The sequence below is a fragment of the Pleurodeles waltl genome, chromosome 9 (assembly GCF_031143425.1).
Source record: "Pleurodeles waltl isolate 20211129_DDA chromosome 9, aPleWal1.hap1.20221129, whole genome shotgun sequence".
NCBI lineage: Eukaryota > Metazoa > Chordata > Amphibia > Caudata > Salamandridae > Pleurodeles > Pleurodeles waltl.
The window spans coordinates 374223543-374250741 of record NC_090448.1 but is presented as its reverse complement, the minus strand read 5'-3'; the positions used below and the strand labels follow the sequence as shown (position 1 = coordinate 374250741).

The 27199-nt window shown below is 45.4% G+C and overlaps 1 protein-coding gene across 1 annotated transcript in view; it reads left to right on the top strand.

Annotated features, from left to right (window-relative positions):
- The window catches only part of LOC138258628 (ribonuclease Oy-like), an 89209-nt gene that overhangs the window by 44857 nt on the left and 17153 nt on the right, over positions 1–27199 (top strand). Inside the window, exons 7-9 of the mRNA XM_069205966.1 lie at positions 6103–6216; positions 18112–18160; positions 20050–20124. Coding sequence (XP_069062067.1) covers positions 6103–6216; positions 18112–18160; positions 20050–20124 — 238 coding nt within the window. The remainder of the gene's footprint in view (positions 1–6102; positions 6217–18111; positions 18161–20049; positions 20125–27199) is intronic.

Sequence of the window (27199 nt, the reverse complement as noted above, 5' to 3'; positions counted from 1 at the left end):
CAAGTCTGAAAGCCCACCCGTTCTCCAAATCTCTACATTGGGTGGTGAATGCAGTATCACCATGGGACTATTCGTTCAATAATATCCCTTCTGCAATTGTAGACACACTCATACAAAAACACAGTCACTCCAGCTACTCTCAGAAAAATGTTGGTTCAAAACCCCCAGTTTCATTTTACAAATACATACTGTATGAGAGTTCATGATGCTAGCTGGCCTTACCATACTCCCTCAGTCGTGAAGACCTCTAACATTCTGCTCTTCAGGAAGGTGTGCAGATGCTTAAACATAGACTCAACTATGAGATACAGATCTAGGAGTCTAAGTAAAAATATAATATATTTTCATTAAATATGTTTAACATAACATACATTAAAAAAAATACAGGAACACTGCTAACAGTTATGCGGGGCAGAGACAAGTATGAATCTTTTAGCTATCTCTCCAGATCTTTATTTCATTACTTAGGTGCCTCTTTGGAGTTTGGACGATTTATAAAAATTCAAAGCAAAGTAATGTAGGTCTTTTTTGAATGGCAAGGACCTGCCACGCAAGAAAGAGTGCTGAAAAGATTGCACAGCATATCACTGTTGCTGCCAAGCTATGATGAAAGGAGAAGGTTTGCTCAGATTAAAGTTTAAGCACTTGTGAGTAAGGGCTATTAGGGAAATGGCAGAAATTATGGTTTGGAAAAAAAATACTTTTTGGTAAGAAAGTGGAAGCAAAAGTTAACCTGAGGAAAAAATGGGATTGTGAGGGAAACCTGTTTATGTCGAAGCAGACACTGTGGTGGGTGTAAGTTATGTCCTGTGTGATGTATTAGACAAAATTAATTGGGGGAATGAATTAATTAACTAGTAACATAGACAGAAGGTATGTACTACATTTAGTGATAATAATGCCATCAGCCAAAAAAATATATTTTTGATGGTTATAATATCTCTAAGAGAGAAGAGGAAATTTAGAGAGCTACAAAAACACTGAAAAGTAGAAAAGTAAAATTCAATGCTAAAATGCTGCTTTGCAGATTACATTTGTGGCAGGCCATTGCAGTGTTTTTTGTTCCCAATTTACCAATCAGTGGCAGTAATGGATAAAAGTGGACATTAACAATTTTTGCACCTCATCTGTCCACCATCGAAGCGTTGGTGGTAACAAGTGCAAATGTGATGAGACACAATTTGTACACAGTTTAATTGAGTACAAGAGCAAAAGTGGGCGTAAAAAACATCTAAATCATTATTTAAATGAATATTCTGCTCCACAGTAGGGACACTGGGCGGCACCTTATTAAATGGCTGACTAGCACACTACTTACACACAAATCCCTCTAGATACACGATAGACAAAGTGGGAAACCGGGGCACTCAATGACACTGAATAGGAGCATGCCTTCTCACACCCACACACGCAAAATCCAGAGACGCCCTCAAGAAACGCCTACAATTTTATATTCTTCGCTGGGTTTATCTGACCCCTGGGAAGATTAGCAACCTTTCCCTGCTCGTCCTGTTGTCAAATAATGGGCACCGACTTGCAGCCAGTGGTCAAGGTGCATTAAAAGAAGTATGGGGACTGTGAGGCTGCATGCAATGGGTCGGGCTCAATGAGCATGGGAGTGGGGTCAAAGGTGTGGCTAAAAAACAAAATATTTTTTATTTTATTTTGCTCTTTTGCCGTCAGGTGGCTACATATATAAAAATAACGTTCAGCTTAAATGAAAAATAAATTTAAAATGTTGTTAGTGGGAAATGCACCACAGTGCATTATGAAACCTCTATTAATTAATGAACTGCAGAGGTCTGTGTGTAAACAAAGAGCCACATAATTTAATCATGTTTGATGCATTGGAGGGTAGTAATGTGTATTTTTAGTGGTACAGAGGTCACAGCCTGTGACAGAAAGCACTATGAATATGTAAGTCATTATTTTAAACTTTACAGGCAGTATAAGATAGACTGCTACAAAATGTAGAAAAAGTTTTAAGATAAAATGGTGCTTCCAAAATATAGATTTTAGTAATACCCAGACTGTACGTGATGCAATTCTTTTTACATAACTGTCTCTTCAACACCTCCAGGAGTGGTAAGCACTATATAATTATAGTTACACTTAAAAGCACCCACTTCACAGTTGTTAACTCTTTGCACTACCACTCAAAAAGAATACATCTTTTTCCTTACAAAGCTTCGAGTGATTTGATCAATTAAAGCTAGTACTGGCTCCCAAGGATCCTTTACATTATCAGATCACCCTTTACGTTTGCAGATTCACTTCTAGAGCACATTTGCATTTCTTTCAGGCAAGCAGGTAGAAAGGCTTGTTTAACTGTCTGCCCGGCTTTGGTTTCACAGCACAGGAAACTCACTGAATGACACTTCAGCTGTAGCATTTAAACTACTGAATTAACCGCCTCAGGGCGATAGTCTTTTCACAAAAAGTAGAAGAATGTTTTTTCACAAATCAAAAAAGTAGAGGCACATCGTGCCCTTCCGATCCTTCACACTTTGACCTCTGCTTGCAGTACATGCTTTGGACATGCCTGACATTGGCTGCTTACTGGGCCATGGTTGTCCACCACTTGCAGGTTCTTTCAGGGTATACCAACCTGGGTGGCTGGAACATTGTTCCTGTGTGTCTCATTAAAAGCCCCAAACATCATACAGCCACGCTCCACTTTCTCAACTTGCCATTAATTCTAGCCCTGAGAGCTATTACGCACCTCGTCAATGGTCACATGGGACTGATGCTTTCGTTCTCAGGTGCAGGCCGACAGCAATCTCCATTATCGGGAGGCCCATGGCCTCAGGAATACCCTCTTACCCTGAGTTAGGATGAGCTTATGTAGGCCTCCCATGCCCTGTTTAAGGGCAATACTGTACCCCCCAACAGGGCACGATTCGAGGGTAGACACAGGTAGACAGTGTCTACCCACTTTTTTCACAGGGTGGACGCCATCTATCCTGCCAAGAGGATGGGTACCGCAAAAATATGCTTAACTTGTCCCGGTGTAATTTTTAGACACCGGACACATTCAGTACCACCTGCACATTGTCTGCTTTTGTTACAAGCAGCAATGTTCAGGTGGGAAGGAGGCTTGTCAGATTCCAGCTGGGCCCATAACAAAGGCTGATTTTAAGGGGGCATCAGGCCTCCTTTTGTTGGAGCAACCTAGCTGGAAGATAGCGGGTGCCTCACACCTAAATGCAATAGAGAGGAAACAAAGGCACACAGCTTATCACTTCACAGGTATTTAAGAGGGGCACATTTTCGACTTTGTTGAGTCCTTGTGCATAAGACATATCCATGCACTGGAGGAATGTCAGATGTGTTGGTCTGTCCCAGTATTTACACAAATAACAATTTGACTGCCACTATTTTGTTCTATTTCTTTTAGGGCTATAGCACTACTCATCCAAATGGAGGGTGTCAAAGCACTTTACATCACAGATATTTTACCTGGCACACAAAGATCTCTGCAACAGGTGTCTTAACCACATAAGATATTTTAAAATACAGACTTTGCAACCAATTAAGCAGAACAGATTTACTGCCACGTGTCTCCTTGGTGCCAATTTGTTTGTTGCAGGGTTTTAAAAACATAAATGTATAAGTTGAGGACCAGATTTTGTGTTAGTGTTGCGTCACTTTTTTGGCACATCCTGACGCAAAATCTCCTTTGTTAAATATTGTAATACGTTCAAATGTACTCATGATAGGCCTGCTATACAGATGTATGAGGTCTTAAGATCTGATTTCACTTCCTGTGATGTCACTTCCTGTGAGGTCATAGGCTGTGATGCCATGTGCGATGTCACACACTGTGATGTCACGTGCCATGATGTCACTTGCATACTGCCTAACTTGGTTAGACCTCCCCACTTCTTTATTTAGGACTTGTACCCTGCTCATAGATGCTAGTGGGAAACTGCCATGGTATCATCCCCGCGCTTGTGTGCCCTGGGATGACACTTCTTTAGCCCATGCAGTGGGGTGGTGTGCACTATCTCCTCATGTTCTTTTGCACCACACCTCCATAGCCTGATAACTGCCAACTTTCCATCTCCTCGACTCTCAGCTTTTCCAGCCGCCAATAGCTCTCCTTTGACTCCTGGGCACTTACCACTATGAGGTAACCACAGGTTCTCACTATCCATTGGCTCCTGCCATAACCTGCAGTGCTCTCTTCCTGCATCTTCTCCCTCCAGTCGCCCCTCTCATTCTTCCATTTGTCAAGATTCTGATATGTTATTTCTTTTATTCCTGTTTTGTCTCCTTTTTTTGTACCTAACATTGCTCTACTATTACTCCTTGATACAAACATAGGGGCACATTTATGACACCCGTGCACTGCCAAAGTGTCACTTTTTGTAACGCTCCAGCTGCACTAACTACAAAATCATATCTATGAGGCCATTCATGGAGTAAGGCAAGGCAGTGCAAATCACTGCGTTGCCTTACTCTGCATAAGGGAGGCATTCCATGGGCATTGCGGTGGGTGTTCCCACACAACACCCATGAATTTTTATGCTTCCCCAGATTTACAAAACCATGAAAACCTGGGGATGCACCAAAACCTTAAATGTCCCGCGGTGAGGTGTAACAAGGAGAAATAACTTTATTTCTCCTAGTTTTTTCTTCTTTCCATGTGTGCTGCATTCTGCAGCACACACAGAAAGAGGAAAACGCCTCTCAGGGTGGTTTTTGCACAGGAAGATACCCCTTCCTGTGTCAAAAAATCCTGCCCACAACAAAGGCTCCATTGCACCATGGTGCAAGGGTAGCTGCGTTGGAGCTAGGCTGCCGAAATGGCGCCAGCGCAGGGGGAAGGACATGAATGCACCTTATTACATAAATACGGTGCAATCCTGCCCTTTCACTTTGGCATAGGTGACTTGCAATGCTGCCATATGCCACACCCCCAGAAATTAGGGCCATACTATGCAAAAACAATGTATATTGGCTTTCTCATCATGGACGTCATTTAGGGGTCACTTCTGTGACCCCTGGCTTGCCCTTTTCCACCCCTGGCACTGCCTTTGCTACCCCTGGCCTCAGAGGTGGCTAATTCTGTGCCAGGAACACAGTGGCAGCTCGTCAATATGAACGTTAGTTGGTGCTCCACTCTCCTTGCATTCTGTCATTCTTAGGGTCGAGCTCGCAAGTGCTCTGCTCTGGCCTGTTGTAATCTCTCTGTGGGTTTTTAACTGTGCCCATTCTTGCTATTCATTATTTGTTGTGCTTGTCTTAAATGCTTCATTTTTATTGGTGCATTTTGTGACATACCCTCCTGTGTTTGCTGAGTTCCCTCCCACAGGCGATTTCACTCAGTGAACATTTTTGTTGGCCATCACACTATGTCACGCTTCCTCCTGTTACAGCGCGTGACGGCTCCTCTTCCGGTTTCGGGTTGTCTTTCTCTTTAGCCGCGTTCCTTTCTAGACATTCACGCAGGGAGCCAATAACTCGTGTTCACGCTCATGGCGGTAGTGCAGCTTTAAAATGACTTGCTTCTCAACTGTTTTACTTTTCATTTTCAATGCATGTGGCAAGAAAAGTCAAGTTAGGAATTTACAACGCTCATAGCTCTAACTCGATCAAGCGCAAGACCCATTGCATTGCAAATGCTTGTTTATCACACTATTAGTGTAATAAAAATTGAGTACAGCCAACTGGAATATGCCCTTCCATGGCAGCTCAGGTAAGTAGATAATGCTTTTAAATATATGTTGTGTGCGTGCTTGCAGGTGAGAGTGTGGTTATGTGAAAAATAGTGTATGTAACTGTGAATTTGTGTGTATGTGTAAGTATGTATATGTAAGTGAAGGTGAAGGTCATGGTTCTCATGTTTCACCCACGGTTACGTTTTATATGCAAATTTGACACATACAAGTTGCCTTTCTTTTAGCTCATGTCTGCAGATTGTTTGGAGCTGTACAACTACTGTATACAAAAGACCCCCAAAACACGTTTAAAAAACATAGATGAACATTCTGCATAGCCTGTGGAAAATTAAAGCACAAAAAAAGAGGCAGCTACGAACAGGTTTTTAAAACGTTGTGATTTGTGCCTTGTGACCGCAGGTGTCTTTTTGCCCCACAGGATGAATGAGTGGGTGAAGCACGGGACATGTGCCGCCTGCATCGAAAGCCTCAGCTCTCCCAGCAAGTACTTTGGAATGGCGCTCAAACTGCTTGCAGCTTACAACATTGACAAGTGAGACTCGGAATTTCTGAGCCCCCATCTCCTTACTTAGAACCCATAGAGTTTAGTGTACCTTTCGCCTCACAACTCCGAGGAGTAATGTCTTTGTAACGCTACACAGCTATTCTTGTGTGCTATGCTAACCCAGCAATCTTTGTGAAGTAATACATAGTACTATTTTAAGAGCCCTTCCCAAAAGTTTAGCAATCCGCCAGAAAGCACCTCAAGCTTTTTGTGTGCCTTTAGTAAAACTGAGGGCTCTGTATAGGATTATTCTTGAGAGTTTTGTATATTTTATTCTTTGAGAAAGTACTTAAGTGAATAATTGTCCTTTCTGGATATAATTGCAAACGTGTTAAACAGAACGAAGAATTAGTTATGCTTAATTACTCTCAGTACTAACGCAGCTCGATTCACTATAGTTTGGTAGTCTACTTTGAAACACAGAATGTGTTTTTAGAAGGGTAATGCCAAGCCCATCATGCCCTCTTGTGATGCAGATCTTACCCAGCATCTTGACTGATGGTTGCTCACCTATTACTACTGTGCCTGTGTACCTGCCGGAAGCGATTTTCACATTAACTTTACATGTATGTCTCTAATACTTCTACTGGGAGTGTATTTGGAGCATCCATTACACTTCAGTAAAAACATATTTTCCAGTGTCACTCCTGAGTCCTCTCATTCGGTCCTCTATGTAATCTCTAGTTCTAGAAGTACACTTCAAATGAAAAACCTGCGGGGGCATAGCTTAAGGCAGTGGCGGCCCGTCCTTTAGGGCGGAGGGGCCACGCCTCCCCACCTTTTGCCCCTCATGAAGAGTGGCTGTCAGGCTGAACAAAGGTCAGCCTGACAGACACTCTCCATGTTCAGCTCAGGCAGCCACGAGCAGACGTGCGATTTGCGCAGACTCCTGACTGCCTGAGCTGAACTTTGCTGGGCTGAGAAGGTCACAGCTCCTATGGGCGTGACATCCTCGGCTCAGCAAAGGTGCCTCGAGGCCCTCCTCTGGGTGACGAGGAAAGCGTCACCAATTTACACTCTCCCTGGGTGCTTCAGGTCTAAGCCCTGAAGTGCCCAGGGCGAGTGTCAATCAGTGACACTTCGTCACAGAGTGGGGTGGGGTCAGCAGTCTCACTGACCCCATCCCACTCTGTGACGAGGCTGGGACTGCTGCCTTCCCATCCCAAACCCTCCTGGGACCTGGAGGCTGAAGGTAAGTGTGTGTGTGTATGTGTGTGATGTTTTAAACTGAATGTTTGGTGCGCGTGTGCATGTTTGATTGTTATGAGTGTTGTTAATGGATGTGCGTGCGTGCGTGTTTGTGTGAAAGAATGAGTGTGTGCGATCTTTTAAAATGACTGTTTGGTGTGTGCGTGCATGTTTGAATGGTATGAGTGTTGTTGATGGATGCGCGTGCGTGCGTGCATGTCTGTGATAGAATGAGTGTGTGTGTGTGTGTGTGTGTGTAGCCCACCCGCCTCCCTCCCTCCTAAAGCTGCCGGCCGCCACTGGCTGAAGGGGACATCTGGGGTGTCACACCACCCAGAGAAACGCATGCTTGGGTAGGGCTTTTGGTCTGGGCCTTTGAGCTGGGTCTGGTGGTGTATGCTTTTCTCCTGGGATCAGGAGGACTCCAGCAACTTGGGCATGCCACCCTAAATAGTTTAAGGTTTGACAAATACTCCTCCCATTCCCACTCACTAAAGGGCAGTGATTAACATTCATTAGGATCGTTCCCTCTCATCCTTTTTCCCCTGTGAGTTGTAGATTTAACTGGTTTACTTTCTGATTGGTTAGCTTTAAAGTTAAAAAATACAGGGGCATATTTACAAGTCCCTTGCGCCTCCTTTCACCACACTAGGGTAATTTTTTTCCCCAAATGTGGCTTTAAGGAGGCCATTTCCCTGTGCCAAATTTACAAAATGGTGCAATGCATGCATTGCACCACTTAGTAACCCCTTCCACCACATTATGTCTGCACCAGGCATAATGTATGCAAGGGGGGGCATTCCCACGCAGGGAGGCCCACAAAAATGGTGCAGTGAAATTTACAAGCTTCCACTGCGCCATTTTTAAAGTCATTTTTAACGCCTGCCTGAGGCGTGAAAGTGATGCTGCCATTCTTTTTAATGAGTCTCACTGGACTTTGTAGGATTAGTGCCACCATTTTTGGTGTTAATCCTGCAAAGCGTCAACATTTTTTATGCTATTGTCCTAACATGCGCTATGGTGCGCCATACTGTAAATATGGCGCACACATGGTGTCATTAGGGGATGCAGGGTGACACAAGAAAAGTGGTGTATCAGGACTGATGCGCCATTTTCTTGTAAATATGTCCCACAGTGTCAAAATATTGCAATGTGATGGCAAGGAGGAGCACAATGTAAATGCCAATGGTCCTCTGGTTTTGTGGAATGGAGGAATCCACAGAAGAGGTGGACAAAAGAATACCGTCCATACAAGTTCAAACATTACATGGCAGAGCTTGAGTTCAAAACAGCACTGGAAACCTTTTGACTGCATTCCATTATTGCACCAATTGAGCAGAGCAAGAGATGCACCAATCTCAAGGAATCTTTAAGCTCACTTATCAAGAACATATTTAGAAAATTCAGCCCTTAATGATTAATTTAATAGCAATATTTTCCAAATATATGATAAAACCAATGTTTTCTTCATGGACTGGCAAAGCACACAGGGCCAAGATCTCGTTGCTCATTTCGCCCTGGAATCAACCCGTGTTCTTCAGCCTACTGGGGTTATTTGGTCTTTGGTGACGTAGAGAAACATGAGACCTTCCCTATGTGAGTTCATATTGAAATATTAACTTTCCATATGTAAGTCCACATTTCCAGATATCTATCTTTAGTAACACAATCCTGACCTTTAGATCTACACTTTGTAAATCGCCTTTCTATATTGCTGGAAAGTGGAGTGGTGGAACAGGTATCATGTTATTTGCCCACAGGCATTTGTTCCCTACCTTACAATTTGTGAAAAGTCTCCATAAAATGTTACCATTTCCTACCTCCTTATCAACTTTTGGTATTTATAATTGTAGTTTAGTTAGACCCCAAACATTAAATACTGACTATGATCGGAACCTTTAGCTTAAGATAGACTCTGAGAGGGTGAGGTCTGGTCACACGTGGGGCAATACGATCACTCAGTTCACCAAATCGTTTTGGTTGTTTAAAAATGTACATGAGGTCATCCACATACTGAAAGGTAGATGCTGTAAGGTAAACCTCCAGGCATATATCACAATTTAGGATTTGGAAACGGAAAGCTGAGTGATCTTCTATTTTCCATAGCAGCAGATCATTCTGGACAAACCCAAGCCACAGTCTGAGTAGCAACCTATCCAGAAGTACTTTAAATAAGTAAGTTTAGCACACAGACCCTCCATATCCACCTTTTAAATGCTTTTGCTAACCACATGGAAAAGTTCATTGTAATAACTGTGAGAGGGGACTGTGAAAGTGCCTCACCCGGAGGAATATTTATATACCAAAACAAGTGTCAGGTAGTGTCAGGGATCTAATTGTCAGTCTAAGAAATTACAAACTCTCCAGAAATAAACTGACTATCCTTTCTACTGCTGTGAGACTCTCATCAAACATCCAAAATAAAGCCCTTTTGGCAGCCCATTATACGTACAATGTGCTACTGCCAACCTCCAGTCAAGTTCATCATCCATAGTTTAAAGAATCAAGCTCAATTCTTTGGTCGGAGCAAGGTTGATGTTCTGTAGATCGATAACAAGAGTCAAGATTTTAGAGGAAAAGGAAGGATGGTGTTCAATACCTTACTCGGCTACAAGAAGAGGTGGCCATCAATACCCCCCCCCCCACCAACATGCCACTGGAAACCAGGATACAGACAAGGGAAAACAAAAAACTCTATGTCAGCTTTCTCAACTCCTGCAAATGCAAAGACCCTGAAAGGAAGAATACAGCCCAATCAATTCCAGGATATGCAGAGACTTCCTCATTCAGTTTCATAATTTGGGGCCGCTGACTGCAAGTAAAACATCTCCTCTTTTGGTCCAGAGCCTTCCTGATGTCACCTATAAAGCCAGGAGCATCTGATGTTAGCAAGGAGTTTTATCCACTCTCTGTTTAGCTCCCTTGTAGAAGTTTTCACAAAAACATAGCTCTTTCTGTCAACAGAGACTAAAGGTCCTTCACTATAGAAATGGAGTAGTAAATTGCATAAGTTTCTATGTAGATGGCAAAGGTTAGATCTGCACAGGCTGATTTAGTGACACCTTTAATTTCCTGGCCAGAGAATAAGTCAATAGCAAAAGGAACAGATGATGGACGGAATACAGACCAAATCAAACATTCACCCCCAGTCTCAAAGATCTGGGTTTAATCCATTGTTTTTTTGCTCACCACACCACCCCAGGTTGGACCCAGCCATATGCAAATCAGTCTTGACCCTGTTCCTCATGGGAACAGTCCAGCCCGAACTGCCAAGCCAGGTCCTCCCTGGACTGGAAACTAGCATCCTAGGACCGGTTTCAGGGTATCACCCTTCATCAGCTAGGCTAGCTTGAATCCAGTGGCGCAATAAACAAGGGACCCACGTCTGGGCATACCCTTCCCACTTGGGCCGACAAATGCAAAAAGAACAGATGATGGACGGAATGCAGAGCAAATCAAACATTCACCCCAGTCACAAAGATCTGGGTTTAATCCATTGTTTTTTTGCTCACCACGCCCCCCAGGTTGGACCCAGCCATATGCAAATCAGTGATGACCCTGTTCCTCATGGGAATAGTCCAGCCCGAACTGCCAAGCCAGGTCCTCCCTGGACCGGAAACAAGCATCCTAAGACTGGTTTCAGGGTATCACCCTTCATCAGCTAGGCTAGCTTGAATCCAGTGGCGCAGGGAGCACAAGACCCACATCTGGGTATACCCTTCCCACTTGGGTCGACAAATGCAAAAAGAACAGATGATGGACGGAATGCAGAGCAAATCAAACATTCACCCCCAGTCACAAAGAGAAGTAGTCACTGGCACAACCTTCGACACTCACAATGCAGACTTTTAAAAAGTGGCCAACAAAGAGTCAAGGTGATACATCTTGGTAAACTACACCTGCCCTTGTGGGGTGCAGCGTTCCATAAAGAGCCACATGTACATCTTTTAAGAGTCTTCCATTTGAGAGGCAGCATCTAGGAGAACATCATTATGTTGGTATTCGACTGATCATCCTCCAAGGACACGTCAAAATTAGCAGCCCAAGCTCTGCACAACTGACCTGTCAGATTTATGTATAGATTTACCATTACGCTCAGTTTTTGGTTTCGGCACCTACTATTGTCATACCCTGAAGAAGGTCACAGTGAAACTTACTTCTTGAAGGCAAACAATTACATGGGAGGAGGAGATAATGGCGGTTCTCTTTTCAGTCTCCTTCCATCTGTCCCGCGCCTCTAAAAGCACTCATCCCGTTAGTCTAAGGAAATCCTCCACAGGAAGGCAACACTAACTGGTGCTTCCCTTTAAAATATCAGTTGGTTACACCAGGTGTCAGAGTGGCACCTCTAATCCTAGCTCTGACAAAAAACGCAAAATCCATGTCCTCTTTAATGGTGGGATGCAGCGTTTACGTCACAACCTGGGTCCTTGAAAAAAGCAAGACAATACCATTTATGCCGAACCACCTTCTTGAGTTAGCTAAGAGGACGTGGGTGGCCCTGCCCACCTCCCTCCACCCTCCTCACAAAATGCTTCTCATCTGGAATACAGGCTGGGCCTGGGGTTGACTTAAAGTGATGGAGCTCTAAACAACGAGAGGAGCATGAGAAGAGGATAGCAGGGAGCCGGTGAAAACAGATTGCAGTTTAGATACTTTCCAGTTCACCATGAACATAACAGGAACTTGTTTGAAAGACAGAATTACATACAGTGGTAAAATCAAAGAGGCATTCATAAAATGTAAACAGAAAACACCACAACTGTTGAAAGAGTTTAAAAATAGTGGAACTATCTAGCAGTAAAAATCGAAGTTGTGGAACTTGAGTCTTGCCAACTCTTACTCTCTTGACTATTGAGATCTGCACATCGTACATCTGCTTAAAGAAACCACGAGCTGCTCTCTAAGGGACTGCTTTCTCGGCTGGATGTTTTAAAGATCCCTCAAACAAATAAGCTCTAAAACAAGACCAGTGCTCCACAGGCACAAAGAGGTTCTCATGTCCCGCACTGCCATTCCAGACCAAGGGAGAATGTTTGGCAGCAGCCGGTCTCTTTCCCTGCAAAGGACTTGTAAGGAAATTAAAAGACCAAACTGAATAAGAAAAATATATAACAAAATGAAAGGTAAGCACAATTACTACCTGAAGAACCAGAAAAATCAGCGGAAAACATGAAGAAAATCTCTGAAAATAAAAAATAAAGGACACAACAAAAATTAAAAGGTAAGCAAAGAACTAAGGGCCAGATGTAGCAAACGATTGCGACTCACAAACGGGCCGATTCGCAATTTGCGACAGTGCAAAATCGGAAATGGGATGCAAAAAGCCCATTTCCGACTCGCAAAAAGCGGTGGGACCCGTTTGCGAGTCGCATCCGGTGCGACCCCATTTTGCGACCCGCAAATTGCAAGTCGCAATTTGCGAGTCGCAAACCTTATGCAATTGCAACTCGCAAATTGCGACTAGTCGCAAAAAGCCCAGTTTGCATGTCCCATTTACCACTAACTCAGAGCAGGTGGTAACCATTACCAAAGTATAAAAGGGGACCCAGAAGCCATCTGGGTTACTCAAGATGGCGGAGATATACCTGATAGCAGTGAGGAGGAGAGTCTACGCAGCCCAGCAGAGGAGGAGTAGGGGCCACAGACAGGAGAAGATATATAGAACCAGGCAGACTCTTTTTCAGCAAACTGAAGAGGAGATCTATGACAAATACCGCCTTAGCAGCGCAGCCATTCTAGAATTAATAGATTTACTGAAACCACAGCTAGAACACAAGACTCTGCGTGGCTGCGCCATCCCTAAGCATGTGCAAGTACTATGCGCACTGCACCTCTTGGCCTCAGGGAGCTATCAGGGGGTCATTGCTGTGGCAGGTGGGGTATCCCAAAGTGCAGTGTCAAGGTTCCTCAGGGCATTCCTAGATGCCTTAGTCACGCACATGTCTCACTTCATATACTTACCAAGGAATGAGGCAGAAATTAACAGCACCAAGCTGGACTTTTACCGCATTGCCCACTTTCCTCATGTCATAGGGTGTGTAGGGACACACATTCAAATATGCCCCCCAGCTAATCTGGAACACATTTTCCGCAACAGGAAGTGTACCCACTCACTCAACATACAGGTTGTTTGTGATGCCCATTATGTCATCACGGACATCGTAGCTAAGTTGCCTGGCAGTACCCATGACTCATACATTTTTAGGCATAGTGGGATACATCAACGCCTGGAACGTGGGGAATTTGGAGACGGTTACCTCCTAGGTAGAGCCACAGACACTTGCAGACATACACACAGGTCACTGTGCACGACAATCTGGACTTCCTAACCGTGTACTTTTGTGCCCAACAGGTGACAGTGCATATGCTCTCAGGCCTTGGATCATGACTCCGTTTTTAATACCCAGAACTGAATCAGAGAGGCAATACAACAGTGCGCATAAGAGGACCAGGAACCTGATCGAGCGCACCTTCGGACTGCTGAAGGCAAGATTCAGATGCCTCCACCGCAGTGGAGGCGCCCTCCAATACACCCCCATTACCGCTTTCAAAATTGTGGTCGCATGCGCCATCCTCCACAACATAGCCACCCGACGTGGGCTACCTCTCACCCCTGCAGACCCAGATCCTGATGATGAAGAGCAAGAACAACCACATCGCCATCATGGGGATAGGAGTCTAGCTAATCAAGGCAGACTGAGACGGGACCACATTGCAACGCAATATTTTGGACGGTACGTGTCAACTCCCACCATACTCACCTATTAACCATTTGTTAAGTGGAACAAAAATAACTGTTTTATTAATGTCATGAAGAAACTATATACAAGTTGAAATTGTCCATGGACAGGAAAATGCCAACCAGTCATGTGGCACATTAACGCCATGTGCCACATTAATCTGTCCTGGCTGTTATCTATGATCTCCTGCCCCTCCTGCCAGCCTGGCTGGTCCCTGCTGCGTCCATGGTGCTCTGCCTACCACTCCTCAGCACCCTACTGTGAGTGGCAGAGACACTGCTCACTGTTGAGCCCTCCTCCCAGGTGTATTTGTTAACTTCCTGGCTGTGATGTCATCATCATGTGCCAGGAAGTGTTTCCAGAGTGTTCTGGTATGCTTTCTGGAGTGTTCTGCTACATTTGCAAGCAATTTTGAAGGTATTCGCAATTTGCGACACCCACTCGCTAATTGCGAGTTCGTTTTTTGCACACTCGCAAACAGCGACCTCGCAAACTGCGGACTCGCACACAGCGTTGCGAGTCCGGCTGCGAGTCGCAAAATCGGATCGCTTTTTTTTCTGGCATTCCAATTTGCGACTCGCATTTTGCGACTCGCATCAACTCGCAAAATGCGAGTTGCAATTTTTATTTTTGCTACATCTGGCCCTAAATGAGGAAAGCATTTCTATAGGAAAATAGATAAACAAATGAGCATAACAGTGATGATTGAGAAAGGAGCAGAGCATTAGTAAAACTGAATAAAGGATTAAGTAAAGCAGAGGCAACATTTTAAAAAGTAAAAGCAGAGACATATTAGACAAATAAAATCACCAAAATTAAATGTTAATAATCAGAGAGAAAACAATGGGCCAGATGTAGCAAAAATAAAAATTGCGACTCGCATTTTGCGAGTTGATGCGACTCGCAAAATGTGAGTCGCAAATTGGAATGCCAGAAAAAAAAGCGATCCGATTTTGCGACTCGCAGCCGGACTCGCAACGCTGTGTGCGAGTCCGCAGTTTGCGAGGTCGCTGTTTGCGAGTGTGCAAAAAACGAACTCGCAATTAGCGAGTGGGTGTCGCAAATTGCGAATACCTTCAAAATTGCTTGCAGATGCAGCAGAACACTCCAGAAAGCATACCAGAACACTCTGGAAACACTTCATGGCACATGATGATGACATCACAGCCAGGAAGTTAACAAATACACCTGGGAGGAGGGCTCAACAGTGAGAAGTGTCTCTGCCACTCACAGTAGGGTGCTGAGGAGTGGTAGGCAGAGCACCATGGACGCAGCAGGGACCAGCCAGGCTGGCAGGAGGGGCAGGAGATCATAGATAACAGCCAGGACAGATTAATGTGGCACATGGCGTTAATGTGCCACATGACTGGTTGGCATTTTCCTGCCCATGGACAATTTCAACTTGTATATAGTTTCTTCATGACATTAATAAAACAGTTATTTTTGTTCCACTTAACAAATGGTTAATAGGTGAGTATGGTGGGAGTTGACACGTACCGTCCAAAATATTGCGTTGCAATGTGGTCCCGTCTCAGTCTGCCTTGATTAGCTAGACTCCTATCCCCATGATGGCGATGTGGTTGTTCTTGCTCTTCATCATCAGGATCTGGGTCTGCAGGGGTGAGAGGTAGCCCACGTCGGGTGGCTATGTTGTGGAGGATGGCGCATGCGACCACAATTTTGAAAGCGGTAATGGGGGTGTATTGGAGGGCGCCTCCACTGCGGTGGAGGCATCTGAATCTTGCCTTCAGCAGTCCGAAGGTGCGCTCGATCAGGTTCCTGGTCCTCTTATGCGCACTGTTGTATTGCCTCTCTGATTCAGTTCTGGGTGTTAAAAACTGAGTCATGATCCAAGGCCTGAGAGCATATGCACTGTCACCTGTTGGGCACAAAAGTACACGGTTAGGAAGTCCAGATTGTCGTGCACAGTGACCTGTGTGTATGTCTGCAAGTGTCTGTGGCTCTACCTAGGAGGTAACCGTCTCCAAATTCCCCACGTTCCAGGCGTTGATGTATCCCACTATGCCTAAAAATGTATGAGTCATGGGTAGTGCCAGGCAACTTAGCTACGATGTCCGTGATGACATAATGGGCATCACAAACAACCTGTATGTTGAGTGAGTGGGTACACTTCCTGTTGCGGAAAATGTGTTCCAGATTAGCAGGGGGGCATATTTGAATGTGTGTCCCTACACATCCTATGACATGAGGAAAGTGGGCAATGCGGTAAAAGTCCAGCTTGGTGCTGTTAATTTCTGCAAGTATATGAAGTGAGACACGTGCGTGACTAAGGCATCTAGGAATGCCCTGAGGAACCTTGACACTGCACTTTGGGATACCCCACCTGCCACGGCAATGACCCCCTGATAGCTCCCTGAGGCCCAGAGGTGCAGTGCGCATAGTACTTGCACATGTGTAGGGATGGCGCAGCCACGCAGAGTCTTGTGTTCTAGCTGTGGTTTCAGTAAATCTATTAATTCTAGAATGGCTGCGCTGCTAAGGCGGTATTTGTCATAGATCTCCTCTTCAGTTTGCTGAAAAAGAGTCTGCCTGGTTCTATATATCTTCTCCTGTCTGTGGCCCCTCCTCCTCCTCTGCTGGGCTGCGTAGACTCTCCTCCTCACTGCTATCAGGTATATCTCCGCCATCTTGAGTAAGCCAGATGGCTTCTGGGTCCCCTTTTATACTTTGGTAATGGTTACCACCTGCTCTGAGTTAGTGGTAAATGGGACATGCAAACTGGGCTTTTTGCGACTAGTCGCAATTTGCGAGTTGCAATTGCATAAGGTTTGCGACTCGCAAATTGCGACTTGCAATTTGCGGGTCACAAAATGGGGTCGCACCGGATGCGACTCGCAAACGGGTCCCATCGCTTTTTGCGAGTCGGAAATGGGCTTTTTGCATCCCATTTCCGATTTTGCACTGTCGCAAATTGCGAATCGGCCCGTTTGCGAGTCGCAATCGTTTGCTACATCTGGCCCAATATGTGGCTGAAATAATGAGGAAAAGAATTGAAGAAATAAATATACCAGTTCAAATCAATTACTTTAAAGACACACGTGTACTGATTTACTAGACGTGCGCCAGTGTACACACGCTGCAAAGCGACGCAAACGACAGCACCAATCAACTTTTGTGTGCATATTTTTGTGTGCTAAACAGCTGAATTGAGCGCACTGTAAAATGACTTTGCGTTGTCTAGTGCCAAATTCATTAATTTATGCAAATGGAGTGTGACGGGAATGCACAGCGCACACACTGGGGCGACCTGACTTTGCAATAAATTCTAGCAGCAGAAGAAACCAGGCCAAACAATGTGCACATGGAAAATCACATTATTCTCATGCAAGTCTTAGTTGTAATTTCCACAAAAAATATACATATGACGCGATTTACCAATGGACAGTTCTCTGCATGTTAGAAGGTGTTCCTCGAGTACAAATCTTTTGCAAGACAAAACTTGCTATACTTTGCATAGTGAAGCTATGCTTATCATTGTCCAAAAATTGCTTTTTTGAGTGAACACTGCCGATGACATCAGCATGTGACCCTTTGGAAACACTGGGGCGGCACAACTCTTTAACCTTTGCGCAGGGAAGCAGATTTTGAGCAACATGAATTTTATGAACCTTGGCCAAGGTTTGGCCATCCTGCACATACATCCCACAAAACCTTTTACTCTTCTGCAGTCTTAGATCGGCCTAAGATTGCTATGATATGTTATTTATATTTGTAGAGCACACGATCGCCTGGGAGGGTATCCTGGATCTGAGCAGGTGTGAGTCTAACAAACCTAGGGCCTGGAGGGACTATTCAGAAAGCCAGTGTTCACCTTCTTAAGAAATTAAAGAAGTGAGGAGGAAGTACTTCTGTTAAGATTTCTGTGTTTGGCTTGAGTGCTGCAAAGCTTTTTGTTGCCTAACTGTGGTATTTTTTTATTTTTTTATTTCAGAGCCTTAGAGAAAGCAAACATTCTGCCATCATGCAGCCAGAGTTACCAAGTATGTGTCCTGCACCACATGATTAACTCTATAAACCTGAGTGTCATCCAAAGTTTGAGCTGTACACTGCAAGAAACAAGCAACTTCCTTTCAGCTTCAGTCCTCAAGCCACCTCCCTTTCATTTAAGTCGGACATTAGCACATTCTTGCAGGGAGCTTTCAGTCAGTCCTCTTCATCCATTAGTCTGCTGTAGTGCAGTGCTTAATTTGTGCTTGTTGTTTCCGGTGCTGAGCACCGGCACTTATTTTTGAGGGCCGGCGCTTATTCTTATGCCTCAAGCATTTGCTGCGAGCAAAAGACACGTGGGAAAGGCGGAGGAAGAGAAAAACGAAAAAGCGTCACAAAGGGAGAAAGCAGAAAGCTGCAAGAGTGAGTTGAAGGGGCAGGGAGTGGCTTTATATGGATTGAAGAGGCCCGAGATGGCTTCAGGATTACGTTGCGTCAGTATTCCTTGTTCGTATATTTAAATACAGCAGCCGTGTGTTTAAGAGGAGGGGGTTTTGGGCACCAGCACCTATCTATTTACATATTAAGCACTGCTGTAGTGTCATTCACATTTTGCTTCTGCCCACCGTGGCATACATGGTGCACAGGGTTAGCCCACTTCAGCCACTGGCTTACCTTGCAGTGAGTGACAATATTCTTCTCTTTCATACAATGTGTACATTCATAACAAAATGCTCAAACAAATTAATCACTGGCAAAGACAAAAAGTCAGTAGCCAGTGCCAGACCTGTTGATTGCCTATGCTTCATAATTTAATTGCATGTTATGAAAGCACAGACTATGTGCTAGCTATAGCCAGGTTTGTTCTTTATGAGAACAATGTGCAAATTATCAGGTCTCCCAAGAGAGGAATAGGTCACCATAAGCCAAATTTTTCAGAGCTGTGAATAGAAGTGGTAAGATGGAAACAGAACAAACTGAATCCAAGCTGACATCTGATGCGAGGAGTAAGATGTGATTATTCCCTTAGGACATGCTTAGGTGTTTACATAACAGATCGTTTTCAAAGTGCACTTTTGCTCTCATTTCGAGTGGGGTCTGAATATCGGATGATCAAAGCAGGATTACCATTACCTAGGGTTTATAAGTAATCTCCCTACAGGCCCTTATGGAATGGGGAATGCCTTGTGGAAATGTGTATTATCAGCTTGTTTTTTCATGTTTTGCCAAATTCAAACAATTTACATATGTACAGAAAGGATTAGCAAAGAACTAGCAATTCCTGTTTTGGAAAAAAAGTGGAGTTATTGAGCTAAAGGAGCAATGTGCCTCCCCAAATTTCAATCTTCACAACACCAACACAAGTGTACGGAGCTCGTGTCAGTGGCCCCGGCTTTGAGCGTAAGAGAATTACAAAACGATGACAGTGTACTTTACCATACACATTAACAAACAATAAACAAAATCACAGTCATCCCGAACAATTCAAGGAAATAAAGTTTTGATTTCCAAAAGAATCCAGCCAGTTGGATCTTTTTTTCCTTGCATCCCCGGGCAGATGAAGCCTTAGTTTGGAAAACTCAGGGGAGATGAATCCAGTGAAATATATCTTTCATATCTGGACACTCAAGAAACCAGTCCATGAACACTGGAGTATTCAGGCAGATGAATCCTTTATTTCTGAAGCTTACACACAAAAGTGTTAACCCTGCAGTCTTCAAGCAAACCTGGATGTGCTTGAACCCTCCCCCGCCAGCCTAACCCCCTGATAGGTTTGAACTCTCTCTGTACATACCATACACCCCATAGCCAGCCCAGAATGTCCTATTTCATTCGCAGCGCTCATAAACTTAGCTGTTTTTAGCTTTAACTGTCTCAGGGCGCTTTATCTTGTGCAGTTCATGTGACTTGATCAATACTAACAAATGTTCTCTCTTCTCAGTACGAAGCCCTTCATCGTGCCTTGCTGCCTGTCCTAGGTGAGGCTTGCGACCTCCAGTGTGTGACCGATAACAAGGTGAGACATTTCCTTCAAGTCTCTTAGCATTCGTCAATGCCAAGGCAGCGGCCGACAAGCCACTCATTAAATGTGTAGAAAACAAAAGCGATCCATTGTGGAGGCAAGTAAATCTTCTGGGGCGAGTATCTCCGAGTTGTCTAGGATACGACAAGTATGAAGTGGCTGGAATAGTCTCGATTTCTGTGTCACAGTGTGGAGTTTTGCTTTGAACTGTGCGACGAGGCTCTTTTATTTGTCAAGTGTAGGCATTCCTGGCTGTTGGGGTAATTCGGAAAGGAGTGCATATGATTTGAACGAAAAACCAAAATGGAGAAAATGATTCTCATGAAATCTGTTTGTCAAACCTTTTTTGGCGAGTTTCTCTTCTAGAATGGGTTTCACCAGGTTGATCGAACTAAGGGCCAGATGTAGCATTTTCCGATTTTGCGAGTCGGTGGGACTCGCTATTTCCGATTTGCAAAATCGGATGCAGAACAGTGTCTCAGACACCGTCTGCGAGTCGCTATGGGGTCGCAAAGACCCACCTCATTAACATTAATGAGGTGGGTCACATTTTGCGACCCCATAGCGAGCCCCTGCACTCACAGGGATGGTGGCCTGCTGGAGACAGCAGACCTCCATGTCTGTGACTGCTTTTTAAATAATGCAATTTTCTATTTTTATTTTGCAGCCTGTTTTCCTTAAAGGAAAACGAGTTGCAAAATAAAAAAAATAACGAAACCATTTGGTTTCGGTTTTTCAGAGTAGGCAGTGGTGTATTGGACCACTGCCTGTTCTGAAAAACCCTTTTTGGCAACATTCACAAAGGGGAAGGGGTCACATGGGGACCCCTTCCCTTTTGCGAATGGGTTACCACCAGTGTGACACTGGTGGTAACTGCAAATTGCTTTGCGACCGCATTTGCGGTCACAAAGCAATTTAGAATATCGATGCGAGTCGCAAATAGGCAGGGGACACCCCTTCCTATTTGCGAGTCGCATTCACAATTTACGAGTCGGTACCAACTCGCAAATTGTGAATGAGCATCGCAATCGGCATTTTGCATAGCGCAAACTGCGATTTTCGCAGTTTGCACCATGCAAAATGCTTGCTACATCTGGCCCTAAAGCCCTTGCTCAAGGTAAACTCTTTCCTTCAGACTGTTTTTTGGTTTGTTTTTTTGAGGGGCGATTTCCCCACTCAGCCTTCCTTAATCCCATCGAATCCTGCTACTTTTTTTTTATTTTAAGAGGGAGTTCCACCATTAATTTTCCTTCAAGGAACCATCACCCTTGCCCTAATTTAAACTCATTTTGTGCTCTTCATCTTGCTTAACTCTGCCTTTTTGTTTGTGCCCTTCTAACTTCCCTACCTAAACAGCTGCCTCCCACCCAAAATTACCCCCCACTTTTCCCTTTGTCTCGGTGTCTTATTCTTCTTCTGGTGTCGTTTTCTTTTCTTTTTTTGTGTAATTACAAGAGCACGGAAAATTAATCTTAAAATTAAGGAGGGGGGAGGGGTCAGCTGGGGGCAGGGGCGGGAGTGGGGCGACGAATGGGAGCGGGGGGGGCGGGGGCGAGCAGGAGGTGGCGGCGGGAAAGCGGAGGGAGGGGGGGTCAGGTAGAGGGGAGAAAAGATAGGGCAGGGGGGTTAAAGGTGGCGGGGAGTTAGGAAGAAAGATAGGAAGATAGGGGAGGGGGGGTTGCAGAGGTGGTGGCGAGTGAGGGAGAAAGATAGAAAGATAGGAAGATAGGGGAGGGGGGGTTACAGAGGTGGTGGCGAGTGAGGAAGGTCGGAGAGAAGAGTCAGGAGCAGGAGGGCAGAAGACAGAAGGGTAGGTCGCTCCCCCTGCCGCTGCAGCTCCACCAGCCCAGGCTCCTGAAACCTCCAAGCAAGTCCTGCGAAATCACAGTAAGTACCCCCCCCCCCCGCCCAGCCCCTCGCCCTGCCCCGCGCTACTCACCTCTTCTCCTGCTCCTTTCTTCATCTTTGATCTTCCTCTGTGCTCTTCATCTGTATTCCTCATCTGTGTTCTTCTTTCTTCCCTGCACCCCGTCCTGCGTGTTCTTTCTTCTGTCTTCATCTGTGTTCTTCTTCTGTGTACTTCATCTGTGCTTCTTTCTCTCTCTTCTGCACCGCGACCTGCGTGTGCTTTCTTCTTCTTTGTCCTTCTTCTAGGCTCTTATCTCTTCTGCTCCTCGCTCCTCTTCTTCTTCACCGTCTTCTTGGCTCTTCTCTCTTCTGTTTTTCGCTCCTCTTCTTCTTTACCTTCTCCTTGGCTCTTCTCTCTTCTGCTCTTCTGCTCCTCTTCTTCTTTACCGTCTTCTTGGCTCTTCTCTCTTCTGCCCTCCTGCTCCTGACTCTTCTCTCTGACCTTCCTCACTCGCCACCACCTCTGTAACCCCCCTCCCCTATCTTCCTATCTTTCTCCCTCACTCGCCACCACCTCTGCAACCCCCCCTCCCCTATCTTCCTATCTTTCTTCCTAACTCCCCGTCACCTTTAACCCCCCCTATCTTTTCTCCCCTCTACCTGACCCCCCTCCCTCCGCTTTCCCGCCACCACCTCCTGCTCGCCCCCGCCCCCCTGCTCCCATTCGTCGCCCCACTCCCGCCCCCCGCTGACCCCTCCCCCCCTCCTCAGTCTTATGGCGGCCGCTGCACGACAGAGTTAGCGACCCTTGACCCAAGGGTAGGTCGCTCCCCCTGCCGCTGCAGCTCCACCAGCCCAGGCTCCTGAAACCTCCAAGCAAGTCCTGCGAAATCACAGTAAATACCCCCCCGCCCAGCCCCTCGCCCTGCCCCGCGCTACTCACCTCTTCTCCTGCTCCTTTCTTCATCTTTGATCTTCCTCTGTGCTCTTCATCTGTATTCTTCATCTGTGTTCTTCTTTCTTCCTTGCACCCCGTCCTGCGTGTTCTTTATTCTGTCTTCATCTGTATTCTTCTGTGTACTTCATCTGTGCTTCTTTCTCTCTCTTCTGCTCCGCGACCTGCGTGTGCTTTCTTCTTCTTTGTCCTTCTTTTAGGCTCTTCTCTCTTCTGCTCCTCGCTCCTCTTCTTCTTCACCGTCTTCTTGGCTCTTCTCTCTTCTGCTCCTCGCTCCTCTTCTTCTTTACCTTCTCCTTGGCTCTTCTCTCTTCTGCTCTTCGCTCCTCTTCTTCTTTGTCCTTCTTCTAGGCTCTTCTCTCTTCTGCTCCTCGCTCCTCTTCTTCTTCACCGTCTTCTTGGCTCTTCTCTCTTCTGCTCCTCGCTTCTCTTCTTCTTTACCTTCTCCTTGGCTCTTCTCTCGTCTGCTCTTCGCTCCTCTTCTTCTTTACCTTCTCCTTGGCTCTTCTCTCGTCTGCTCTTCTGCTCCTCTCCCTCTTTACCGTCTTCTTGGCTCTTCTCTCTTCTGCTCCTCGCTCCTCTTCTTCTTTACCTTCTCCTTGGCTCTTCTCTCTTCTGCTCCTCGCTCCTCTTCCTCTTTACCGTCTTCTTGGCTCTTCTCTCTTCTGCTCCTCGCTCCTCTTCTTCTTTACCTTCTCCTTGGCTCTTCTCTCGTCTGCTCTTCTGCTCCTCTTCCTCTTTACCGTCTTCTTGGCTCTTCTCTCTTCTGCTCCTCGCTCCTCTTCTTCTTTACCTTCTCCTTGGCTCTTCTCTCTTCTGCTCCTCGCTCCTCTTCCTCTTTACCGTCTTCTTGGCTCTTCTCTCTTCTGCTTCTCGCTCCTCTTCTTCTTTACCTTCTCCTTGGCTCTTCTCTCGTCTGCTCTTCTGCTCCTCTTCTTCTTTACCGTCTTCTTGGCTCTTCTCTCTTCTGCCCTCCTGCTCCTGACTCTTCTCTCTGACCTTCCTCACTCGCCACCACCTCTGTAACCCCCCCTCCCCTATCTTCCTATCTTTCTATCTTTCTCCCTCACTCGCCACCACCTCTGCAAGGCTGCAGCACCTGGCTTTTTGAGCAGCAGTAACCCCTTCCCCCTAGCGCCTTGAGACCCGCACGGGTGAGTAGCGCGCTTTATAAATGTTTATGATTTGATTTGAAAATTTACAATTCCTATAGTATTTCAAACTGTAAGATTTTTTTATTCAGTCCAAGGTTTCTATCTCTGACTCACTGTACATTTTTCACGAAAATATTTTGTGTGGAAAAGGCATCTGATTTTTAAGAAACTTTTCCAAATTAATGTTTCACAGCCTCATTCCTTCCTCTGTAAATTGAGTAGGCAACCAGTGTCTTTCACGCGTGACAGGGTATAAGACCTACTGTCCCTACCATAAAAACAAACGAAAATACAGATTGGGACAGGGATAACAATTAATATGGCCATGGCAAAGCAAGAGTGCTCATTACAGTTCAGAGTCCCATAGCCTCTATGAAGAATAGGGTTTGGCACAACTTCGCCACTTCTTTCAGCCAGTGCCAATAACACTATGCCCATCAATGGGGATTAACCATCCTTGGCGATGTACTGTGGCAATACCACGCCATCTATGTACCATCTGCAGTCATCTATACTTGTTGAAAACTGAGCTGTCTGATGCTCGATGTTACTTGCGTTACTCGCTAACTTTCCTTTTAACCACTCGATCAAGGATATCTTGCAGGTGACTCATTTTTATCATTAGTAGTCATGACTATCCTTTTTTAGCTACCCCTGTTCAGAGTCTGCAATTAAACAGCATGCAAAACTTACCAGGTTGATGATCTTGGACTTGTCAGTATTAAAAATCTGTAAGGTTGAGTGGTGGCTATGATTTCTGCAGATTACTTTGTCAGTCTACTGGCATCTCTACTCAATGTACTCAGTTATACGCCTGGTCAGAATCCACTCATGTACGCTGGGAATCAGGTCTCCTGCTGAGCGACCTAATAGCAGGGAGGCAGGAGGCTGAGTGGGTTGTACTGCTGAATGCTGTCAAGAAATGTAAAATTGCCCACTGAGATCAACGTGCTGCTCTTCCCCAGTTCTCACTGTCTCTTTCAGCACTCTATCTCACCACTGAATTTAGGTCAGTTAGGGGTGATATATCAGGGCTTGATGTTGGGTTGGCGTAGGTACTGTTTCGGCCACCTGAAATGAGGGCTCATTGTGGGTCTTTACCTCTTCGGGTAGGCCATGGGTTACCAGTATTTTTCCAGTTTCAAGTGACAATATCAAGTTATTTGGATGCTAGGAATTTGACCTTTTTTGGTAAACTAATTTTATTAATTTTATGGAAGTAAAACAGGTCACACTGAGGTCGGATAAAAAGTCATGGTCCACTATCAGGACCCGCATAGGTACATTCAGGACAGTTTTAAGCTCACACAGTGGAGACAGCAATATCAATATGTCACACATCTACAGCATGCTACCTCCCACTGCCCCACACCACTTGTCTCAAATTTAGCTTTCTTGCTGAGCACACCAGTCCTCTCCGCGTCTCCATTGTGATATTGGCAGTGGTTTTGTCTTTCCATTGAGCTGCTATGTAGCATAGCAGCCCCAAAGAAGGTTCGATCTGCTTGGGTACCCCCAACACCCTCAAGCACACCCAGTGGTATCTGCAGTGGGGACATGTTTGTGTCAATACCTAGGACATTGGAGGCCTCTGCTACTATGGCCTCCTAGTACTGCGTTATGACAGGACAGGATCACGTCATATGGAAGAAGTCAGCTTGGATCTGTGCTCATCGATAACATGTGGAGTCAGCCAGGAGTCTGGCCCTAAACAGCCTATCAGGGGTAAGGTATGCACAGTGTAAGTAATATGTCTACACAAGTCTGAGGTGTGATGACAGTCAATCCTAGGGGCCATCAGGGCGTCACGCCAGTCATTGCTGTATTATGAACCCAGCCAGCCCTCCCAGAGATATCTAAGGGTAGTCATTGTATCTGGGGCATTGGTGTTCAGTGTACGGTAGATTTGGGACATGCTGCCTCTGCCCAGTGTGCCCATCATGACCTTAGCTTCTATCAGACTAAACTCCGGAATCGGTGTGTCTGGTAGAATATGTACTCGTAGTGGGTGTTGCAAATACAGATATTTGTGGAACTGGGTTCTGGGTAGAGAGTACACCTGCTGAAGTTCTTGAAAAGAAGACATACACGCCCCTCCATATGTCCTGCATAAGGGTGATGCATATGACATCCCATCTGCTGAGCCCCTCTAATGCAGTCACTTCACTTAAACAGGCGCCGTGCAATGGGGGGGTCTGGTGAGTGAGCTTAGACCTTCAACCCATATGCCAAAGTGCAGCTCTCTACCCAGTATATACCATTCGGGTCACTTTAGGGAGTGCATTGGAGATGGGGTCTCTGTAAAGCATCGCCATCATGCGGGGAAACCCTAGAGTTAGGAGCTCTGGCTGATAAGCAGGGTCAGTCCACCCACCACTGAGCCAATCATTAATTACTAGAAGCTGCGAGGCCAGGTAGTATAGTTACAGGTTAGACATAACAAGACTTCCTTCGTAAGGGGTGCGTTGACAAGTTCAGAATGAGAAGCGTGGTCACGAGTTATGCCATAGAAATCGTATGGCCAAGGAGTACATTTCTCTAAACCAATGCCTAAAGATCATTTGTGGGAAATGTTGTAGAAGATAGAGGAAACAGGGTAAGCTCATCATCGTATACAGTGCTATCCTCCCAATGACATTTATTGGAAGCGTCTGCCATTTTCTAAGGTGTTCTTTAATTTTGGGAGTGAAAGGTGCCTCCTTAAGGGACCATGTCAACGCTGGGTTTAGGGCTACTCAGATACCAAGATATCAGAAACTGGGACAGTGGATAGGGATAGTGGTCTGCCAGTCTATGCATTCCCGTGAGGGAGTCAATGGGACCAGTACCGATTTAGTGGGATTAATGGTCAAACCAGAAGCCTCTACAAAGAATTCTAGAAGCTGTAGGCGCCAAAGGCCACTACTCAGTGGGTGTGCTAGGTAGAGGAGGACATCATCTGCATACAAGGAAATATGGTCTTCGCACCCAGTTGGGCATCCTCGTAGTTGCGCACTGCATTATAGAAGACTCACAAGGGATTAGACGGCTGGTACAAAAATGAGTGGGGGCAGGGGTTAATTTGATCTTTTAAGCACCTCATGCAGGTGTCAATGAAGACTAGAAGATGCCA